General features: G+C 42.2%; 1 protein-coding gene across 1 annotated transcript in view; it reads left to right on the forward strand.

Moving 5' to 3' along the window:
- The window catches only part of PTEN (phosphatase and tensin homolog), a 259068-nt gene that overhangs the window by 136620 nt on the left and 102031 nt on the right, over positions 1-20417 (forward strand). Inside the window, exon 5 of the mRNA XM_033941236.1 lies at positions 2659-2897. Coding sequence (XP_033797127.1) covers positions 2659-2897 — 239 coding nt within the window. The remainder of the gene's footprint in view (positions 1-2658; positions 2898-20417) is intronic.

The raw sequence follows: 20417 nt of genomic DNA on the forward strand, positions 1-20417 counted from the left end.
TCCTCTGAACCCTCTCGAGTATCGCCATATCCTTTTTAAGGTACGGCCACCAATATGGACGCAGTACTCCGGGTGCAAGCACACCATTGTCTGGTACAATGGCAGGATGACCTCTTTCGATCTGGTTGTAATACCCTTCTTGATTATACCTAGCATTCTATTCGCTCTCTTAGCAGCCGCTGCGCACTGTGCCGTTGGCTTCATTTGTCATGTCCACCATTACCCCCAAGTCCCTTTCTTGGGTATTCTCATTCAATAACATCCCTCCCATCGTATTGTTGTACCTCGGGTTTCTGTTTCCCACATGTAATACTTTACATTTCTCAATGTTGAATTTCATCTGCCATTTCGTCGCCCATTCCCCTAGTTTGTTCAAGTCCCTTTGCAATTCTTTGCAGTCCTCTTTAGTTCAAGCTCCACTAAATAGTTTGGTGTCGTCCGCAAATTTTATTATCTCACACTTCGTTCCTGTTTCTAGATCATTTATGAATATATTAAATCGCAGCGGCCTGAGCACCGAGCCCTGCGGGACCCCACTCGTGACCCTCCTCCAGTCCGAGTAGTGGTCTTTCACTCCTACCCTCTGTTTCCTACCCGTCAACCAGTTTCTGATCCATCTATGTACGTCTCTTTCCACCCCATGGTTCTTCAGTTTCCGGAGTAGGTGTTCATGGGGCACCTTGTCAAAGGCTTTTTGGAAATCTAGATATATGATGTCTATGGGGTCTCCTTTGTCCATCCGTTTGTTAATTCCATCGAAGAAGTGCAATAAGTTCGTTAGGCATGATCTCCCCTTGCAGAAACCATGTTGGCTGGTTATCAGAAGTTCGTTTCTTTCAAAATGTTCATCGATGTTTTCTTTTATCAGTGCTTCCGCCATTTTCCCCAGAACCGAGGTCAGACTCACCGGTCTGTAGTTTCACGGGTCACCTCTTGATCCCTTTTTAAAGATGGGCGTATTATAGGAGCTTTTTTTAGTTTTGAATATTCGCTAGAGTAAAACATTTTATGACATTGTCAGACTTTTGGACAGTGTTACAAAGTTTGATTATGAAATTAGACTTGTAATACATGCATAATAAGTATTGCAAAATCTAAAATTAAGGCACTGTAGGTTGTGCAGAACACTGCTGCAAGACTAATTACAGGGGTTTCTCAATATATGCACATCTCACACATACTAAAGCAGTTACATTGGATATGAATTAAGTTTAGGATTGAGTATAAAATCTTAATTGTTCATCAGACAATCTATGGAATGGTGCCCTGGAATTTATCGCAGATACTAAGGAGATATACACTTCTGTGCTCATTAAGATCAGAATCAGAAATTAGATTATCAACCGAATCAGATGGGGAAATACACTACAAAAGAACCCAAGCAACAGCTTTTTCAGTAGCAGGCACACAATTGTGGAATTGTCTGCCAGGTTGCTTGAGACTCTGCAAGGACGTGAAATCTTTTAGGATGGAATTGAAAACTCATTTATTTGTACAAGTATTTAATGTGGAATACTTTTCTAGATAAGATGTATATAATTAGATATTCTGAAAGTAGAAGATAGATGTGATGGTTGACATGTTGTTTTCAGTGTTTTATGTAAGAACTTATGGATATATGCTTTTAATGTAATCGGAATAGAAATTTTTAAATACATAAGCTACTCTTTCACTCAAGTCTGTTGCTAAGGAATATATGCAAATGTTTTGGCTATTTTACAGATACTACCGTGTTTCTTGGGCCCAAAAAAGGCACTAGGTCTTATTTTCGGGGATGTCTTATTTTCATGTACAATGATCATCTCGCCCTTCCTCTCCTCTACCCCAATTCTTCCTATTTCCTTTCTTTTCCCCACATGTACAGCATCTTTCCTCCCCTCTCATCCATCCCCTTGTGCAGTATCTTTCTATCCCTCCCTACCATCCCTTGTGCAGCAGAACCCTTGCAGCTTCTATCCCTCCCTTCCTCCAATGTAGCATTTTGCTATCCCCCTCCCCACGCCCCCATTGCACACCCCCGCCAACTCATCTCTCCATCCCATCTAACCGTGAGACAGAAATAAATACCTTATAACAAACCAGCATCGTTCGCAGCAAGATCTAGACAGGCTTGCTGCCTTATATCACCCGGCCTTTCTTCTGCCGCATTGCTGATGTCATCAGTGATGAGGCAGAGGAACAGCTGAGTGATAGAAGGCCACGAAGCAGCCTGTCTAGATTGCTGGAGACGCTGCTGGATTGTTTATTTCTGTCTCGTGGTTCGGATGGGGGGGGGGTGAACGCTGCTGCTGCTGCCAGTGACTAGGGCTTATTTTCGGAGGTAGGGCTTATATTAAGACCTACCCTGAAAATGATGCTAGGACTTATTTTTGGAGTAGGTCTTATTTTTGGGAAAACACGGTAGATGGTGGTTATTCAGATATTTTATATGTAAATAGTCATTTTAGCTAATGTTTGTTGTGACCTACAGAAAATTTGTATTTGTTACAATGTTGAAATGTATCCGGGACTAGGCTAATTTAAAATACTATCCATATTTGAAAAGGTACTTGTACTCTGCTCTCTCCCGCATCATGTATTAAATGTTAATTTCATTTGTTTTGAGATTGACTATTGGGTTAATCAAATTGCCGCACTAAAAGTATCTTTTTACTACAGTTGCACAATATCCTTTTGAAGACCATAATCCACCCCAGCTAGAGCTTATCAAACCTTTTTGTGAAGATCTTGACCAGTGGCTAAGTGAAGATGACAATCATGTTGCTGCAATTCACTGTAAAGCTGGAAAGGGACGAACAGGTGTTATGATATGTGCATATTTACTACATCGCAGCAAATTTTTAAGGGCACAAGAAGCCCTAGATTTCTATGGCGAAGTACGGACCAGAGACAAAAAGGTCAGTGCTTAATACTTTGTAGCTTTTAGTTGTCTATTTATTTTGGTTTTTTAACTAGTTATGATTTTTGAAATGTAATCATGGAAGCACTTGAACATAAGTGAACATATTCACAGTTCTTGTTTCAGTCCATCTGTGTAATATAAAATTGATTGCTACTTCCTGGCTTGGTAGACTCCCAAGGCTAGATGCACAAAATACAGTCGATAAAGACCGTGTGAGTCGCTGTTGGCCAGTTTTTTTGGCTGACTCTGGAACAACAATTGATGTTTCAACAAGTTGGCAAGCAAATGATTTGTATGGAGGTTCGCCGTAATCCAGTCTGATAGTCACTGTGAGAGCGACTTTGACACATGTGCAGAGCCGGTTTGGGAAAGCCTGAACAGCTGAGTGACATGGGAAGCTCCAAAGCAGCCTTCTGCCACTCAGCTGCTGTTGGGTTTTTTTTTTCCTTTAATGACGACAGAGATTGTGCGCATGTTACACATGCACAGTTATCTGCCCCATTAAAAAGACCCTGCCCCACCTCCAACCCAGACGAAAGACTTCTGTATCAAAAAAATCAGTAGGAGTGTTGCCCACTCCCTGCTGCCACTGCGAGGCCTACCTGAACTGATCCCTCCCCTCTCCTTCCCCAAAAACCGCTCCTCTTCCTAAAAATTATCAGCAGCAAGGATGACCAACTCCTCCTGCCACTGGATACCTCCCGATTTCCTCCCCCCTCACACACACACCACCTGAACTTCCCCCTTATTAAAAATAGATGGCTGCAGGAGGGATGCCCAGACCCTCCTAGTCATAGGACTGCCAGTCCAAAATGTCAGACCTACCCCTTCCCGGTGTATCCTGGGATACATGGGGAGGGGCCTAAGGTCCTGATTGGCTCAGATGCCTCCTAAGGCCCCTTCCTGTGCATCCCAGGATACACCGGGAAGTGGAAAGCTCACCATTATGGAGTAATGGACCTGCGAGCAGGAGGTGCTGGGCATCCCTCCTGCTGTTATCTATTTTTGAGGTGTGGGGGTGGATCGAGGGAGGTGGGGAGCATCCAGTGGCAGAAGGGAGTTGGCATTCCTCCTGCTGATTTTTATTTATTTATTCACCCCCCCCCAAATACTTGGGTCATTCAGCTTGGGGGTCGTTAGCACACCATTTGTGTGGGGTTTTTTTTTAATGGGCACAACAGTTTACTGATAGGTCTTCTAGACCTGTTGAGTTTTCTGGGTTAGTAGTACCAATCCAATTCTGGCATGCAAGGTTAGGTCATTGATTGGATGGCTGGTTTTAATATTAATTACTTTATTTGAATGCCAGAATTGGAGAATGTATGACCACACGAAAAGCCATGCAGTGAGCCGTTTTGAGTTTAGGGTCTGCAAATTTGATCGGTCGCTAAACCAGTCAAACTGGTTTAGCGCTGATCAGGGATGGCCCCCAGTCATCTTAAGAATTCTTTAGGTACTGCCTTGATCTCAGGATTTTTTTTAGCTGGTTTTACTCAAGTTTCTTGCTTTACTGGCATCCTCATAGGTTGCAGATCACCTAGATAGCACAGAGATTTATTTTGTACATGAACTTTCCCATAATGCATTTGAGACCTATTTGAAGGTAATGCTATGGGATGTAGCCTGAAGCTCCCAGCCTCATTCCGTCTATTGGTACAAGCCTCCATACTAAACTTACTCGACTACTGCTACATCATTTATCTGGGATCTTTCAAGAAAACTACTCAAAGACTCCAAATCATCCAAAACTCAGCCGTCCGACTGATTTTTGGCATTACCAAAAACTTCACTGGTTGCCCCTGGAGGCAAGAGCCTTGTTCAAATTTGCCTGTCTTTGTTTTAAATCTATACTTGGCTCGGCCCCCACATACCTGGTTGCACATTTCAACTTGGACTGCCCCAGCAGATCTACACGCAGAGTCCACATGTTCACCCATCCATCAATAAAGGCCTGCCGATAGAAAAGATACCTAGACAGAACACTTGCTTTCTAAGCAGGCCAAATAAACAACTGGCTGAACTCCTTTATAATAGCACTCTTCCTCCTATATAAGTTTTAGAAAACTAGTGAAAACAAACTTATTCAACTGATTTGTATCCTAATTGCTCCCTTTGTCCTATCACTTTACTCACTCAGATTTTTACCACGATCTCTCATTCCCGCTCTTCTTTCGGCCTATTTGTATTGATGTCTGTCCAGTGCCCCTCTCTCGCTGATTGTTTGCAGCAGGTTCTTGCTCTCTTATTCCTGTATCTGCTTCATGTAGTTTAAACCTTCTTTGTACCTTCTTCGCTGATTGTCCAGCTCCTCTTATTGTAAACCGCCTCAAACTACTATGGCTTTGGCAGTATATAAGAATAAAATTATTATTATTATTATTATGATATAACAGGTAATAGCTAATTTGGTTATCTGGGTCATTTTCTTATCCTACTAGACCAGTTAAGACCATCAGGCTGTCTCTTCTAAACTAGCAGATATGACTGGAGAAGTTGAGTATTTCTGCCTCCATCACTGGTGTAAAGGCTAGTACAGATGAAGCCCTTCTGTATTTCTCTATTTCTAGTAGTTGGCGAGCTTGGGTTGGTGCAGTAGGACCTAAGATAGGTAGCTGTGACCCCCATGTTTACACACCACAACCTGTAGCTCTCAGGCCAGTCCCTGGATTTGGATCTCTGGGAGTTGAGACTTCTCTCCTTATCCCAGATGAGCTCAGAGGGCTCATTTGAGTGTCCTAGCCCATGGGCTATAGCTAATGAGTTGCACCAATATAGGGTCTCCGTCCCTACCAGGCCTACTACAAAACAAAAAAATTTAAAAAGGGAAAGGATTTTGTGATTTGGCTTTGCTTTTTTTCCACTCAGTTTGTTTAAAAAATAATTCTAGTGCAATAGGTGTTTCATTCTGGACAAGCGGGTTACCTCCCCCAGGCCGCAAGACTCTGCAGAAGGAATCCACTCTGGATTTTTCTCTAACTCTCATACTTCAGAGAGAGCTTGCTTTTCAGGAAGGCCCTGGCAAGGCTAGATTTTTTTATCTTCCTGAGCTGAGGCCAAAAGGCTCCCTAGTAGTCCCATGCTTAGAAGTTGCTCCAGAGGGGTGAGTCTTTTTTTCAGCTATCCCAGCATGCTCCAACCCAGGCCTCTAGTTCAGGCCAGCCCTTTAGCCATCACAGGCAGAGCTCCAGACAGCCCCAGTGACGACACGCTGAGCTCCTCGGGGGTGCAAGAGAGGGTGGGTGCAGGCTTTCTCTTTTTTCCATGAGTGAGCCCACATAAATTTGGACTTGTGGATTCTGGAGGTTGTGGAGAAGGGTTACTCTTTGGAGCTCAACCTCCCCATTCCTGATGCCTTTATACCTTCCCCCTGTGGCTTGGAGAAAAAGCGACAAACTGCTGCCCTTTCTCTTGAGCACCTGTTGGAGTTCGGCACTGTGGAGCCAATGTTTGCAAAGAGTGTGATCTGGGACGTTGTTCCATTTATTTTGTGGTCCCCAAGAAAGGTAGATCCTTCCGTCTTATTCTGGACTTGAAAGGAGTAAATGCTGTGGGTACAGCATTTTCACATGGAAAACCCTCAGACCTCCATAAGTTAAAGGGATTTCAAGAACTTACCCGGTTGAACACTGACCTATCTGCACATTCTCTTGGTAGCCCATCACAGACATTAACTTTGAATCTGTGTTCTTGCACATCATTACCAGTTTCAGGCCTTGCCCTTTGGACTGACCACAGCTTCCTAGACCTTTTTCAAAGTTATGTTGAAGGTTGTTGCATATCTGCACCACCAGGGAATAAGGGTGCATACTTATCTAGATGACTGGCTGACTAAAGGACTCTATAGCGGAGGCCAGCCTGGCCAGTTCCCAATTCATCTCTCTCTTGGGGATCTAGATTGGACTGTAAATTGGAACAAGTTACCTGGTTCCCTCCCAGGCACTAGGAGTCTGCCTGGACACTTCCAATGGGATGATGTATCCCAGTGGATGGGGTATCCCAGAAGACTGGATAGAGAAGGTCTAAGCATAGAAACGCTTCTAATTCCTGCAGTACTACTTGCTACTACTTGCAGCTCCTGGTCTCCATGGCAGTGATACTGGAGGTGAGGCCTTGGGTGAGGCCTTACATGAGGCTCATGCAATGAGCTTTGTTGTTTTGGTGGGCTCTATTCGAGTATTAAAAAAAAAAAAAAAGGCTTCTTTGCCTTAAAAAAAAAAAAAAAAAGCATACTCGTGGGCAGCAAGGGAACAGCTGAAATGCCAGAGCCCTAATCCAGAGTTGGCTTGTGGCAGTCTTGCATGTTTCTGCCAGATGGCTAGCATGTCTGCCAGCAGATGCTGTGCAGTTTGAGAGAGCTGGCATTTTACTGCAGTTGTTGGCTCTGGCTGCCCCTCCTGCAGTGGGCCACTTCAAACTTCTGAAATGGCCTAATAAGGGGGGAGAAGGGTAGGGGGGACCTATAGAGCTGAAAGTCTCTTTCCCTGCACTAAAATCAAGACCTTCAGCCCTGATGTCTTAGGAACAGTGGCCCTTTTGTCCTTGTTTGCATTTTCCTCTCCTGCTTTTTCATAGTAGAGGAGAGTAAGCAGCCCCCATAGGGCTTGGAAGAGTGGGTGGAGACGTCTCTGCCACCAACCTCAGGTGTGCCTGTGAGGGGAAGGGGCCAGATGGGGCTCCTAGCTTTTTATTTTATTTTTTTTGGGGGGAGGGGAGGCGCTCACCATTTTAGCCCAAAGGTTTAGCAGGTTTTGTATGCAGAGGCTTTTCCCTAGGCTCCTTGATACCAGCCAGGCCCTTGTTCCAAAGGCTAGACACTGAGATGGGAATGCAGGTGAGGTGGATCCAATACTCAGAGTACTTCGCTGATTCCAGAGGATCAGGAGGATCTGTTGTGCACCCTGTCCTTTTATACTCTGATTTTGAGGAGGATTCTTTCCCAGAGGAGGAAGAGGGGAATTCTCATGTTTGTGTCTTCTGTCAAGAACTTTCTCAACTCATTGCCGAGGTCATGATAGCTTGAGGATGCTCAAGTCCCTCTGATGGCAGTCCTCTATTGGAGAGCCCCCAATGTTTTGCTCCCCACAAACTCACACATGCATGATGCTAGTGGAACATAAGTCACCTAATAGGGTTCTCAAGGGGACCAGGATTCTGAAGTATCTGTACACCTTTGCCCCAAAGGAAATGAATAGATACTGGGTGTACCTCAAGGTGGGCGCACTAATCACAGCAGTTACCAAGAAGACAGCTATTAGAGAGGTTTGGCTCTCTGTGAGCTGCATGAGAAGCGGGTAGAGTAGCAGTTTTGTTTTGCTTTTATTCTTGGAGTGTCTTGCATTCAGGCTACCATTTGTGGTGGTTATGTGGCCATGCCATGTTAATTACAGCAGTTGCTAGAGTCTCCAGAGATTTCTCATCTGGAGTCTGGTATCCTTTATGACTTGGTCCACCTCTCCTCCAGGTCTGTGTCCACCTCTGTGATGGGATGGCACTGGCTGTGGCTCAGTCATTGAGTAATGGATGCAACATCCAGGAAGCTTCTGTCAGCTTCCTTTTAGCGGGTGCTCACTGTTCAGGGAGAGCCTGGAGAAATTTTGTGAACAAGGGAGAAAAAAGCCACTCTGCCGCCTTGAGCTAAGGTAAGAGGTATTTGGCTGCTAGGGGCCACTCCGTGGCTCACTTTTGAATATCTCGCTGCTCAGAGCCAATGGCCTTGGGTTCAGATAGACCCATTTTAAGTCTGGCTCCTTTCATGGACCCAAATTAGTTGGCAACTCTGGCCTCTCTGGAGGGGTGGGAGCAGCCTAGCCTACCCAGTGAGGGTGTGCCAGGCTCCTCGGTACAGGTAAAGAATAGATTGTCTCTCTTTTGCTACAAGTTGGCCAATATTGCCTTGATTCAGTAGATTCTGGAGGTGGTCAGAGAAGGATATTCCTTGGAGTTTGCCCACATTGTGTTGGGTGACTTCATGGTGTCCCCTTGTGGTTCAGAGCTAAAGCAGTGTCCTTATGACAGAGCAAGGTCTGTGCTATTAAGTCATTTATTTCGTGGTCCCAAAAAAGGGTGAAGACTCCTGGCCATCCTGGATCTAAAGGGAGCAAATGCTTGTCTTTGAGTACAGTATCCTTTCTATGGAAATCCTCTGCTCAATGATCACCTCATTTCATCTGGATGAGTTTTTGACTTCTCTGGATCCTCAAGAATGGCTTGAAGTTTTTCGCCTCCTTGGCTATTTTTTCCTCGTAGTTTCTTTTGGCCCCTTCTACCGCCTTATGGCACTTAACTATTTGTTCCTGGAATTTTGATCCATAGAGACTCTAACTTATTTTTCATTCCTGGCGTGTTCTCTCTAGTAGATTCAATTCCCCCTTTGATGTATATGAATGCCCCCATCTTTTTGAGCCATTCTTGTCTCTGCGGTATAGCTTGTATCCCGGTAGCACAATGTCTTAGATGTTTTCCTCAGTCCACCATGTTTCCGTGATTCCGATGATGTCAATGTTATCTTTTTGTGCCATAGTTTCTAATTCACCCATCTTTTTCTTTAGGCTCCTTGCATTCGTGTACATACACTTGAGTTTACGGCCTGTTCCTTTCTTGCATTTCCTTCCCTCTTGTGTCCCTTTCGGTCTGTCTTGCCTGTGATCCGGTGAATCTTCCCCTATATCTTCCTGCACAGTGTCCTCCGGTGAGTCCCTCTATCTTCATGCACAGTATCCTCTGGGTATACTGGTTCCCAAACCATCGACTCTCTCTCTCTTTCTCTCTCGGTCGACTGTCGGCTTTCCCCTTCTTCCTAGTTTAAAAATTTCTCAACTTCTCGCTTGATGTTACTTGCAGGTAGCCTCGTTCCATCTCTGCTGAGGTGGAAACCGTCCTTCCTGTACAGCTTGCTCTTCCCCCAGAACGTCGTCCAGTTGCGCACGAAGTGGAATCCTACTTCCTCACACCTGCGCCGCATCCAAGCGTTGACTATTTGCAGCTCCATCTGTCTCTTCTCATCGGCCCTGGGTACTCGCATGCTCCTAGGGTACTTGAGTGTTTGGTTCAACACAGCTTGAGGGATAGTTTTCCTCCTGGAGGATTGAGCTGTGAACCCGGAGGTCTGTTTGCCCTCCTTTCCGGAGGAGGGGTCTGATTCCTCCTTGTGGCGACTATCCAAGTTATACAAACAGCAAACAAGGAACAATAATAGTTATTAATACAGTTTTAAAAATGCCATTTTAAAAACTGTATTAATAACTATTATTGATCCTTGTTTGCTGTTTGTACTACATTTCCTTTGGAACAATATTCAATTTATTCAATTACCCAGTTGGACTATCCAAGTTAGACATCTGGAGGATGTTGCTTTTTCACTTCTAAAAAAACAATGCGTTTTTCTGTCCATTCATCTTGTCACTTAAAACCCCCACACAAAAAAACAATGAATTTGCCTTTCCATTCATCTTTTCATTCTTTTCCATGACCCTTGTAAGACCTCAATCATGTGATTGATCAAGGCAACCATAGAGGCCTATGCCTCTGGGTTTGAAGGATCACAACTTCTTGGATGGAGGTCCCGAAGGTTGCTTTGGAGGGTTGGATGTACTTGCCAGGGTTCACTCAGCCTTAGGCAGAGCTGTTCTAGGGGTTTTTGTCATTCCCTGCACTGTAGCTCTGCTTGAGTACATTCCACATGTTGAGAACAGCGCAGCCAACTTAAGATCAGGAAATATCAGGTAAAACATTTTTAAAATGAATCATTGGAGTTCACAATGACTCTAATTTTAGGTTTTGGTTTTATTACTCAAATTTCCCATTTGTGCCTCAGTAAATCATGTTTGCAGGTAGTTAAAATGTTGTGCTATGCACTCATCTTCCTTCTGATTCCATTGGCCCCCCTTCTTTTTTTTTTCATAATGTATGTTCTTTTAACAAAGTTCTGATTTAATTTCACATTGTGAACGGCTTTAATATGTCTAATGAAATGCAATATACCAAATACTGAAATTAAATAAATGACACTATGCAAATTGATCTCATGCATATTCATTGTGCATTTCCTGGAAAAAGTAATTGGTTGGGCTTTTCCCAAGATATGTTTGGGAATCACTATTTTAGAAAGTGATTCCTTTTTGATGAGGCTTTGTAAAAACTTGTCAAGGACTTGGAAGCGGTTAAGCCTAAGTGCTTGTCTGACTGCAGTAAGTTGCACCCAGCCCCTTAACCTCCTAGAGCAGTGGTCTTCGCTAATTTTAAGTGAGGGCCGTTTTGGGTCCAAAAGGACTGAAGGCAAGCCAACAAATATCTTTCTACTTGGGACCATGATGCGAGTAATGCTTCTCAACATTCATTCCTACCAGAACACCTGGCTTTTGAGATACAGTGCAGAACAGAGATAAACCCTACGCAAATACAGGACCACAAAATAAAAGTACTAATATACAGAAATGAAACCCGTGATACATTGCAAAAAACAGTGCAAAATAAAGACAGCAGATCAAAATTCTCAAAACTGGCATTTTTCAATCACTGAATTGAAAATCAAATCTTTTTTCCTATTTTTATTGCCTGCTGATTTTATTTTTCTAATCATCTTTTCCCAGTCTCTGACAACACTTCCTTTTGTCTGTGATCTTAACTTTGTTTCCAGGGCCTTCTTATCCATTTGCTGTTTTCTCCTTCACTTTCTGCCCTACACCCATCTTTGGCATTAACTTCTAACATTCATCTTTCTTCCATTTTTCTGCTTTTTTCTCAATCTACTTTTCCATGTCTTCCCCTCTGCACCATCCCCTCCCTCTTTCTCTTTGCCCCTTCCTCTCCATCCATGTGCACCATCCCCTCCCTCCGGTAGAATCCAGCGCTTTTTTTATTCTTCAGGCAGGTCGAGTGAAGTAATCATTCTTCCTTCGGCAGCCCTGGTAGCTTTCCTTTTGCTATAGCTTCTTACCATTGGGATAGGAAGCTGTTACAAAAGGAAAGCTTCCGGGGCCACCAAAGGCAGCATGTTTACTTCACTCACTCTGCCTGTGGCCTGAAGAGTTCAGCGCTGGAAACAAGAAGTGATTAAAAAAAAAAAAAAGTGGCAGATTCCGATTTGGGGGGAGGAGGGAAATAATATTCTGCAAAGCACTGCGGGCTGCCCTAGAGGTCTTGGAGGGTCACCATTGCAGTGAAGACCACTGCTCTAGGGGCTCCCATTGTGGTTATATGGTACCCTTGAAGGAAGAAGTGGATGACAGATTTTCGTCGTTCAGCATGAATGTCCCCTGATAATTTCACACTGGTGAGTCCTATTGGTAGTATAGCAGAGCTGTGTATTGAAGTTTGCAGAACACACGCATTTTCTCTGAACCTGATGCATTGTCTATTATCAGTTGATAGTATCATATCAGTTAAAAAAAAAAGTTAAGATATTTGAAACATATAATTAGACAGTAACCAGACATGAAATTGAATGTATGGACCACAAAATAGAAACGAGAGAAAAAAATGAAGGCTGATAAAGACCATATGGCCTATCCATGCCAACTGCTAACCCTTCTCACTTAGAGATCCAATGCACTTATCCCAAGTTTTCTTAAACTTAGATACATTTTTAATATCCACCACCTCCATCAGGAGGCCATTCCACTCATTCACTTCCTTTTTATGAGAAAAGGATTATCTAAAACAAGCAAGCACATATTCTCACATGTAGGTCATCCACAGAGCCCGGTACGGACAGTGCTAAAGTGTACTGTCACTTTAAGCTTTTGTGAAGCTTTGAGACTGCCAGCACTGCGCATGCGCGAGTGCCTTCCCGCCCGATGTTGGCTCGCAGTTCCTCAGTTTTTTTGTTTTCCACAGAGTGAAGAAGTGTTTGGACACTGTCCATAGAAGTTGCTTTCCCATCAACTATATTTTTGGCCTTTTTGACTTTTCTTTTTTCTTTTATTATCTAGTATTTTACTTTTTCCTTTTGTTGAATTTTTGACGTTCAGCCTTCCCTCAGTTGGATCTTCAGTCCATTTAGCATTTGAGTTTTCAACTTATTTTGGTCTTCGTTTTGCAACCATTGCATTTTTTGAACTTGCTGCTGAAATTTTTCCTCATGTCGAGGCCTTCTAGCTGATTCAAACAGTGCTCTCATTGCCAATGGCCCATATTGCTCACTGATCCGCACAACTGGTACATTCAGTGTCTAGGGCCGGAGTATCGAGTGGATTTTTGTACCTGCTGTCTTATGTTGAAAAAAACGCTTTCTTAAGACTTGACGCATACAGCAAGAGAAGCTATTTGAAGGACAAGTCGGTACCAGCAGAAATGCCTCCCTTGATGTTAAGCAGTTCCTGCATCGGATAAACCTACTAAGAAGCCATCCTCATCTCATGCAGCATTGTAGGCATCTTAAGCATAGAGTCCCTCGATGCATGCCAAGCGTCAACACCAACATCAATCTCCCGTGTGAGCTGGGTCTCTTCTAAGGTGTGCTTCCTCATCAAGATCACCCACGCCTCAGCACCTTGCAGCAATGATGGTACATCAGCAGTCCTTCCAGGGCCAACTTATGGAGTTTTTCCAACAGATGCTGGCCATACTGTTTAAAGCACATGCGGCACCGGTGCTTGCACTGACTCTTTCAGTACAGGGTACTGAACTTTGCTCTCCTAGTAAATCTTAAAGAGCATTGAGATACCACGGTACCAATCTTCGTTCTTCTAGTAAATCCAAAAGAGCATGGACATCTCACAATACCGGTTCTCATTCACCTTTACGTAAGTCAAGATCTACTGTCTCAACATCAAATTTCATTATCTTCAACTGACCGGTACTGACGTCGTTGCAGGAGTTCATCTCGACATTCTCACCGTCATACTCCCCCAGAACAAGAAGCGACCATATTCTTCATCTTACAGAAAATCCTGGGGTTAGGAATGCTGATCTCTCTTCATACTGATACTAATATTGAACTCACGTTTGCTCCACAGTTGTATGGTATCCCATCAAACTCATCTCCTCCACTGCCCAGTCACAGATCACCTCCTGAAGGATTATCTTTCTCCAAGTTTATCAGGCAGATGGAGAAAGTTTTGCCTGTTAAATTAGTCTGACACTGAACTGAGAGCGGAGCTTCTTATGGTGTTGGATTTTGATGAGTCTCCTAAAGAGCTCCTCAATTTGTCTCTTCATTCTTTAGTTAAGGAGGCTATGTGTAAGAATTGGGAAACTCCTCTCACACTTTCTATAGCTCCTAGAAAAATTTACTTTGTTCAGAATACAGTCCTGCCTGGGCTTTGATAATCCACAGTTGCAGCACCAGTTTTTGCTGGTTGAATCCACTCTTTAAAAATCCTCCAGCACACGAGTGTATGCCATTGCGCCACCAGGACCTGACGGTTACCCCATGGATAAGTTTGAGTGCCACCTTTACCAGAACTCTATGTTGACCAGCAGAGTTCTAAACTATAATTTATTTGTCATTCTATCTTAAAAAACTCATAAAGAGACAGGCTGATTTTGAGCAATATATTCCATCTGATTGTCTTCCAGAATTTCAAGAAACTTCTCATAGCCTCCTTCAAACTAGAAAATTCACGGCTAGATTGGCTTTTTTTTTTTTTTAATTCTTTATTTTAATTATTCATTACAATAATAACAAATATTCTTGAATATCCACAAAAACTCTGTATATAAAATACATTGAAACATATATAAGGTAATTAATCAGCCATGATCTAGTCCACATTAAATGGTCGCCAGCTTTTTAAATAGGAAATCAAATCTATATCTATAATCTACCATAATTGACAGGCATAGTTGTGGCTTACTTTCTATATCATTACAAAAAACCATTTTGAATTTGTCAATTCTCATATGATATTACAGTAAAAATTAATGAGCAAGAAGCTAAATTTGATGAAACAGCAAAAAAGTTAGAAAAATTAGATCAAGTGGTAAATACTTTACAAGTTAATGCTGCTTCTAACATTAAGGATGGTTTGATGATTCATTCTAAATTAGAGAAACTGGATAATTCTATAAGGGTTAAAAACCTTCATCTTTCAAATTTTCCTATTATACACTATCTGTCTCCATTAGAACGCTTGAGAATGTATTTGAGGGAGATATTGCATTATACTAATGTGGATACTTTTGAACCTGACAAATCTATATTACATCTCAAGAGTTTCTAAGGAAATAGCAGCAGAAGGTGATATGGATAAATTAGTTTCACCTGACAGCTTGAATGTACTGTATCACAGTTTCTCGAATCCTCTAAAGAAATAATAAACGGGCAACGCTCCTTGTGGCTTTCAAGACAGAGTTAGAAAAACAGGCTATCTTGAAATTATATTTTTGGAAAAAAACAAGACCTGTTTTATGGCTGAGTAATAATTTTTCCCGATGTCTCTAGACATACTCAATTTAAAAGGAAGCAATTCCTCCAGCTAAAGCCCAAGGTTTTGGCAGTTAGAGCTGCCTTTTTTTTTTTTATTCTTTTTTTTTATTTCCATGTAAGTGCCTTATCTCATATGGAAGTGACAAATGTGGTTTTTGATCCAGCCCAGTTAGAAGATTTCATTAAGGAAAAACCTTTGCTGAAAGTTTAATTTCTAACATTGTTATTTTCAGTTTAGGAGGATGTATGATAATAGAAAGTAAGCTAGATTGGCTTTTGATGCATTTGATGTGACATCTAGAGTATCGGCTATGTCTATTGCCATGAGACGATTCGCACTGCTTCGGGTCTCTAACCTTGACATCAACGTTCAAGATCGCTTAGCCAGTATCTCTTGTCTGGGAGAGGAATTGTTTGAGATGCAATTCAGACTTACTTGACATGAGCAGAGCTAGGCTACTTTAGTGGGGTCTAAGACTCAACCATCTAAATCTTCCAAGAATCCTTCTTATTCTTTTATAAAAGGCGTTATCCAGCAACCTTGTCCTCTTCCAAACCACCACCACAGAAGAGTCAAAAAATACAGAAGTCTCAGAAGCCTCAGATCTCTACTCCACTGAAATCACCTCAGTCTTATTGACATGTTACTAGAGAGCATAGCCACAATTCCTCCAACTCAGCCACCTCCCCAACCCATCAGATGTTGTCTTTTATATCATCGCTAGACTTTCATTACTATGGACACTTGGGTCCTCAGCGTTGTACAAGAGGGTTACTCTTCATTTCATCACCATTCCTCCAGACAACCCTCCAAGACATCTCAACAGATGTCCATTCTTCACGAAATCGAAGATCTTCGTCAATGAAATGCCATAGTCAGTACCCCCTTTCCAGAAAAATCAGGGATTCTACTCCAAGTATTTCCTAATTCCAAAGAAGACAGGAGGTCTTCATCCTATTCTCGACCTCGTAGCTCTCAACAAATATTTAGTCAAATAAAAGTTTTGTATCCTATCCCTTAGGACTCTGTACCCACTTCTAGAATGAAACAATTGGCTGTGCTTTCTGGACCTCAGAGGCCTACACACACATTCCCATACATCCGGCCACAGAAAGTTTCTTATTTTCGTGTAAGTCGTCATCTTCAATATAAAGTTCTGCCATCCAGCCTTGCTTCCTAGTGATAGTAGCAGCAACCCTACTTTACACACAGGTTTCACAGGTTCCCTTATCTGGACAATTATTTGATAAAAACTACTTCACCTCGTACAGTCCAGTCAGCTACACAGGCGACTATAACTCTTCTGAAATTATTAAGATTCCAAGTCAATTATCCAAAATCGCATTTTCAACCGTTTCAAATAGTGGAGTTTATAGGAGCCATACTCAACACTAATCTTTTACAAGCTGTCTTGCCCCAGCAGAGACAAAACACCTTGCTTCAACTTTGCAATGTCTACTCTTCAAAAATTTTCAGCAAGACAAATGATGCATCTCATAGGTCACATGGCATCCACAGTTCATGTGACCCCCCCTTTGCCTGGCTCCATCTCAAATTAGCTCAATGGAATCTAGCGTTTTGGTGGCTCAAGCCATGTATCCACTATCCCAGCAGATTAGAGTCTCCTCACATCTTCGTCACTCTCCAATGGTGATGGTAGCTGGCAAATCTATCATCCCTCCACATCAAGTTTCAAGTTTATTTCATATTTGATAAAATCGCTTTTTTCAAAGATTACAAAGCGATGTACAATAAATAATTTTCAAAAAAAGGGAACATATAATATAGGGATAGACAGACGTGCACTTCAAGGGGAAATCAGGAAAGAACTACAATTTAATATAGGAAAGAGAACAAATAAGGATAGAACAATAGGGGTTATATTATATTATATCAGTGCTTGCCTACTTCAATTAAGAATGTTAACTCAGTTTAAGGGACTCGCTAATCAGTTAAAAGCATCTCTATATAGAAAACTTTTTAGTTTTGATTTAAATTTCTCAAGAGTTTTTTCTTCTCTTATCTGAGCGGGTAATAAGTTCCACGTTTGGGGGGTGGTAACAGAAAAGTGTGGTACGTCTGGTATTTATGGTTCGTAGGGATGGAACAGTAAGTAGGTTTTTATCCTCAGATCGTAAAGATCAGAAAGGAGAAAACGGAATGATAACTCGATCTAGGAATAATGGTGTGTTTACTTGTAGAACTTTAAATGTAATGAGCACCTGTTTATAGGTTATCATCAGAGAGTACTCACCATGGATGCATCCATGTATACATGGGGAACTCACCTAGATAGTTTCTGGACTCAGGGCCTGTTGTCTACTTGAGAGAGAGCATTCCACATCAACCTGTTAGAACTTCAGGCAATTCGCAATGCCCTGAAAACATTTCTGGGTTGTCTTCTCAACCAAGTCCTCCTTGATAGAATAGATAATCACATTGCAAGGTACTATAGCAACAAACAAGGGGGAACAGACTGTCTTCTGTGCCAAGAAGCCCTTCACATTGGAAATGGGCAATTTCTTGAAATATCTTTCTCAAGGCGATATGTGCAAGGGATGCAGAATGTCCTGGCTAACAAGCTCAGCAGATTTCTTCAGGTGCATGAGTGGACTCTCAACTCTAAAGACTTGTGCCACATCTTCTCACTTTGGGGGACACTTCAAACAGACCTGTTTGCGTCTCCCCACAATCACAAATTACCTCAATTCTGTTCCAGACAGTTCTCTCCTCATCACCTAGAAGCAGACACATTTCTTCTGGATTGGTCATACAAGTTCCTGTATGCATTTCCACCAATCCATCTAGTTTTGAAGATGTTAGTCAAACTCAAACCATCGTCAGCTACTATGATTCTCATAGCTCCTCTGTGGCCCAGACAACCTTGGATCTCCCTTCTTTCAACTGAGTGTCGAGGATCCAATTCTATTACAGGTCTTTCCATTTCTGCTCACTCAGAGTCAAGGTTCTCTTTTACATCCCAATCTGCACTCTCTACACTTAACTTCTTGGTACCTCTCGACATCAGCAGATTTTCATCTTTCTGCCCTGGTTCAAGCCATTTTAGCTGCTTCTAGAAAACCACCTACTCAACAATGCTATCAATTCAAGTGGACACGCTTTTCTTCATGGTGTAATTTCTATCACATCCTACTTTCTCCACTTATTATTATTATTATTATAACAGTTTATATAAGTTTCCAAGTTTATTAGTTTTTAATATCCCGACCTTCAAACAAATGTCTGGCCGGTTAACATTAAAATTTAAAGTGGCAGATTTAAAAATGAAATAGTAGAAGGTGCGTAAAAAAATATATGAAGTGAACATAGATGACAAAGACTAGACAAACTAGAAGGTGAGGGTAAAAGGGGGGGAAGGGGAAAAGTTACTTAATTTAGATGAAAAGGAAAAAGTGGGGTAGGGATAGAACGAGAGGGGTAGGGGCGCGTTGTTGAAGCAAATACTTGCTCAAAGTAAAAAAAAAAAAAAGGAAGAAAGATGAGGATCTAAGTACAGTTGAAAGCGTCCTGAAATAAGAAAGTCTTAAGGCAGGACCTTGAAGTTCTAAGTTTACAATGATTAAAAGATGCTACAAATTGAGTGGAATTAACAAAGTTAAAAGCTAGTGATTAACATCTCTAGGGATCAGTTATTGTGGAATAATATTGTGCAGGTTAGTTGCCTAAATACTTCAGGAACAGATATGTTTTTAGGCGTTTCCTAAATTCCCCATAAGTAGTAGGCATAAGCAATTGTTCCAGATCTTTACCCCATAATGCTACCTGATGTGAGAAAAGATGTTGATGATGTCTTTTAAATTTACATCCTCTAACCCAGGGGTGTCCAATGTCGGTCCTCGAGGGCCGCAGTCCAGTCGGATTTTCAGGATTTCCCCAATGAATATACATGAGGTCTATTTGCATGCACTGCTTTCATTGTATGCTAATAGATCTCATGCATATTCATTGGGGAAAACCTGAAAACCCGACTGGATTGCGGCCCTCGAGGACTGACATTGGACACCCCTGCTCTAACCGGAGGGGAAACAAACTAAACTAAACTAAACCTTGGGTTTGTATACCGCATCATCTCTACATTCGCAAAGCTCGACACGGTTAACAAGGGTTAGGGTAGAAAGGAACTCCAGTGAAAGGAAAAGACAAAATGAAGAGAAAATTTAGGACAGAGTAACCAGAGAGAGGAAGAGTTACATTTTTTAAAATAACCAGGTTTTCTGATGTTTACGGAAGAGTTGGAGGGAGCTCAGATTCCTAAGAGAGGAGGTAAGATTGTTCCAGAGCTCAGTGATTCTGAAAGGGAGGGAGGAACCTAGTTTTCCTACAAGGGAAACGCCTTTTCGAGAGGGAAAGGAAAGCTTCAGTGTTTGGGTAGATCTGGTGGAATTGGGGTTAGAGGAATTCCAAAAAAGAGGAGTAAAAGGGGGGGAGAATGCCGTGTAGGATCTTGAAAGTAAGGCAGGCACATTTGAAGTGGACTCTGGAGATTCATCGGGAGCCAGTGGAGCTTGGACAAAAGTGGTGAGACATGGTCGAATTTGCTTTTTGCGAAGATAAGCTTAGCAGCGGCATTTTGAATCCGCTGGAGTCTTTGAAGGTTTTTCTTTGTTAGGCTTAGGTAGATATAGTTGCAATAGTCCAGTCTGGAAAGGATGGTGGATTGGACAAGGACGGCAAAGTGTTTTTGATGGAAACAGGTTCTCACTTTCCTTAGCATGTGAAGGCTGAAGAAACATTTTTTTATTAGGGAGTTGAGGTGATCGTTGAAGGAAAGTGTAGAGTCAATGATTACAGTGTGAGCTTCTCTTATGTCTGTTGGCTGAGAAAGAGAAAAGGTCAGTTATATATTTAGGGGCTAAACCGAATAGTACCTTAAAACAAAAACAACCAAACTTAAACTTCACACATGCCTCCATCGGCAGCCAATGCAGAAGTAGGTAGGAAGGTGTTACATGATCAAACTTCTTTAACCCGAAAATCAGTTTGATCGCTGCATTTTGCGCTAGTTGTAGTCGCCGCATGTTCTTCTGGGAAATTGCCAAGTAGGCGATAGATATTACAGTAATCAAGTTGATTCAGTATGAGGGATTGTACCAGAATTCTGAATGACGACACATCAAAATATGCTC

The sequence above is a fragment of the Geotrypetes seraphini genome, chromosome 4, assembly GCF_902459505.1.
Source record: "Geotrypetes seraphini chromosome 4, aGeoSer1.1, whole genome shotgun sequence".
Taxonomy (NCBI): domain Eukaryota; kingdom Metazoa; phylum Chordata; class Amphibia; order Gymnophiona; family Dermophiidae; genus Geotrypetes; species Geotrypetes seraphini.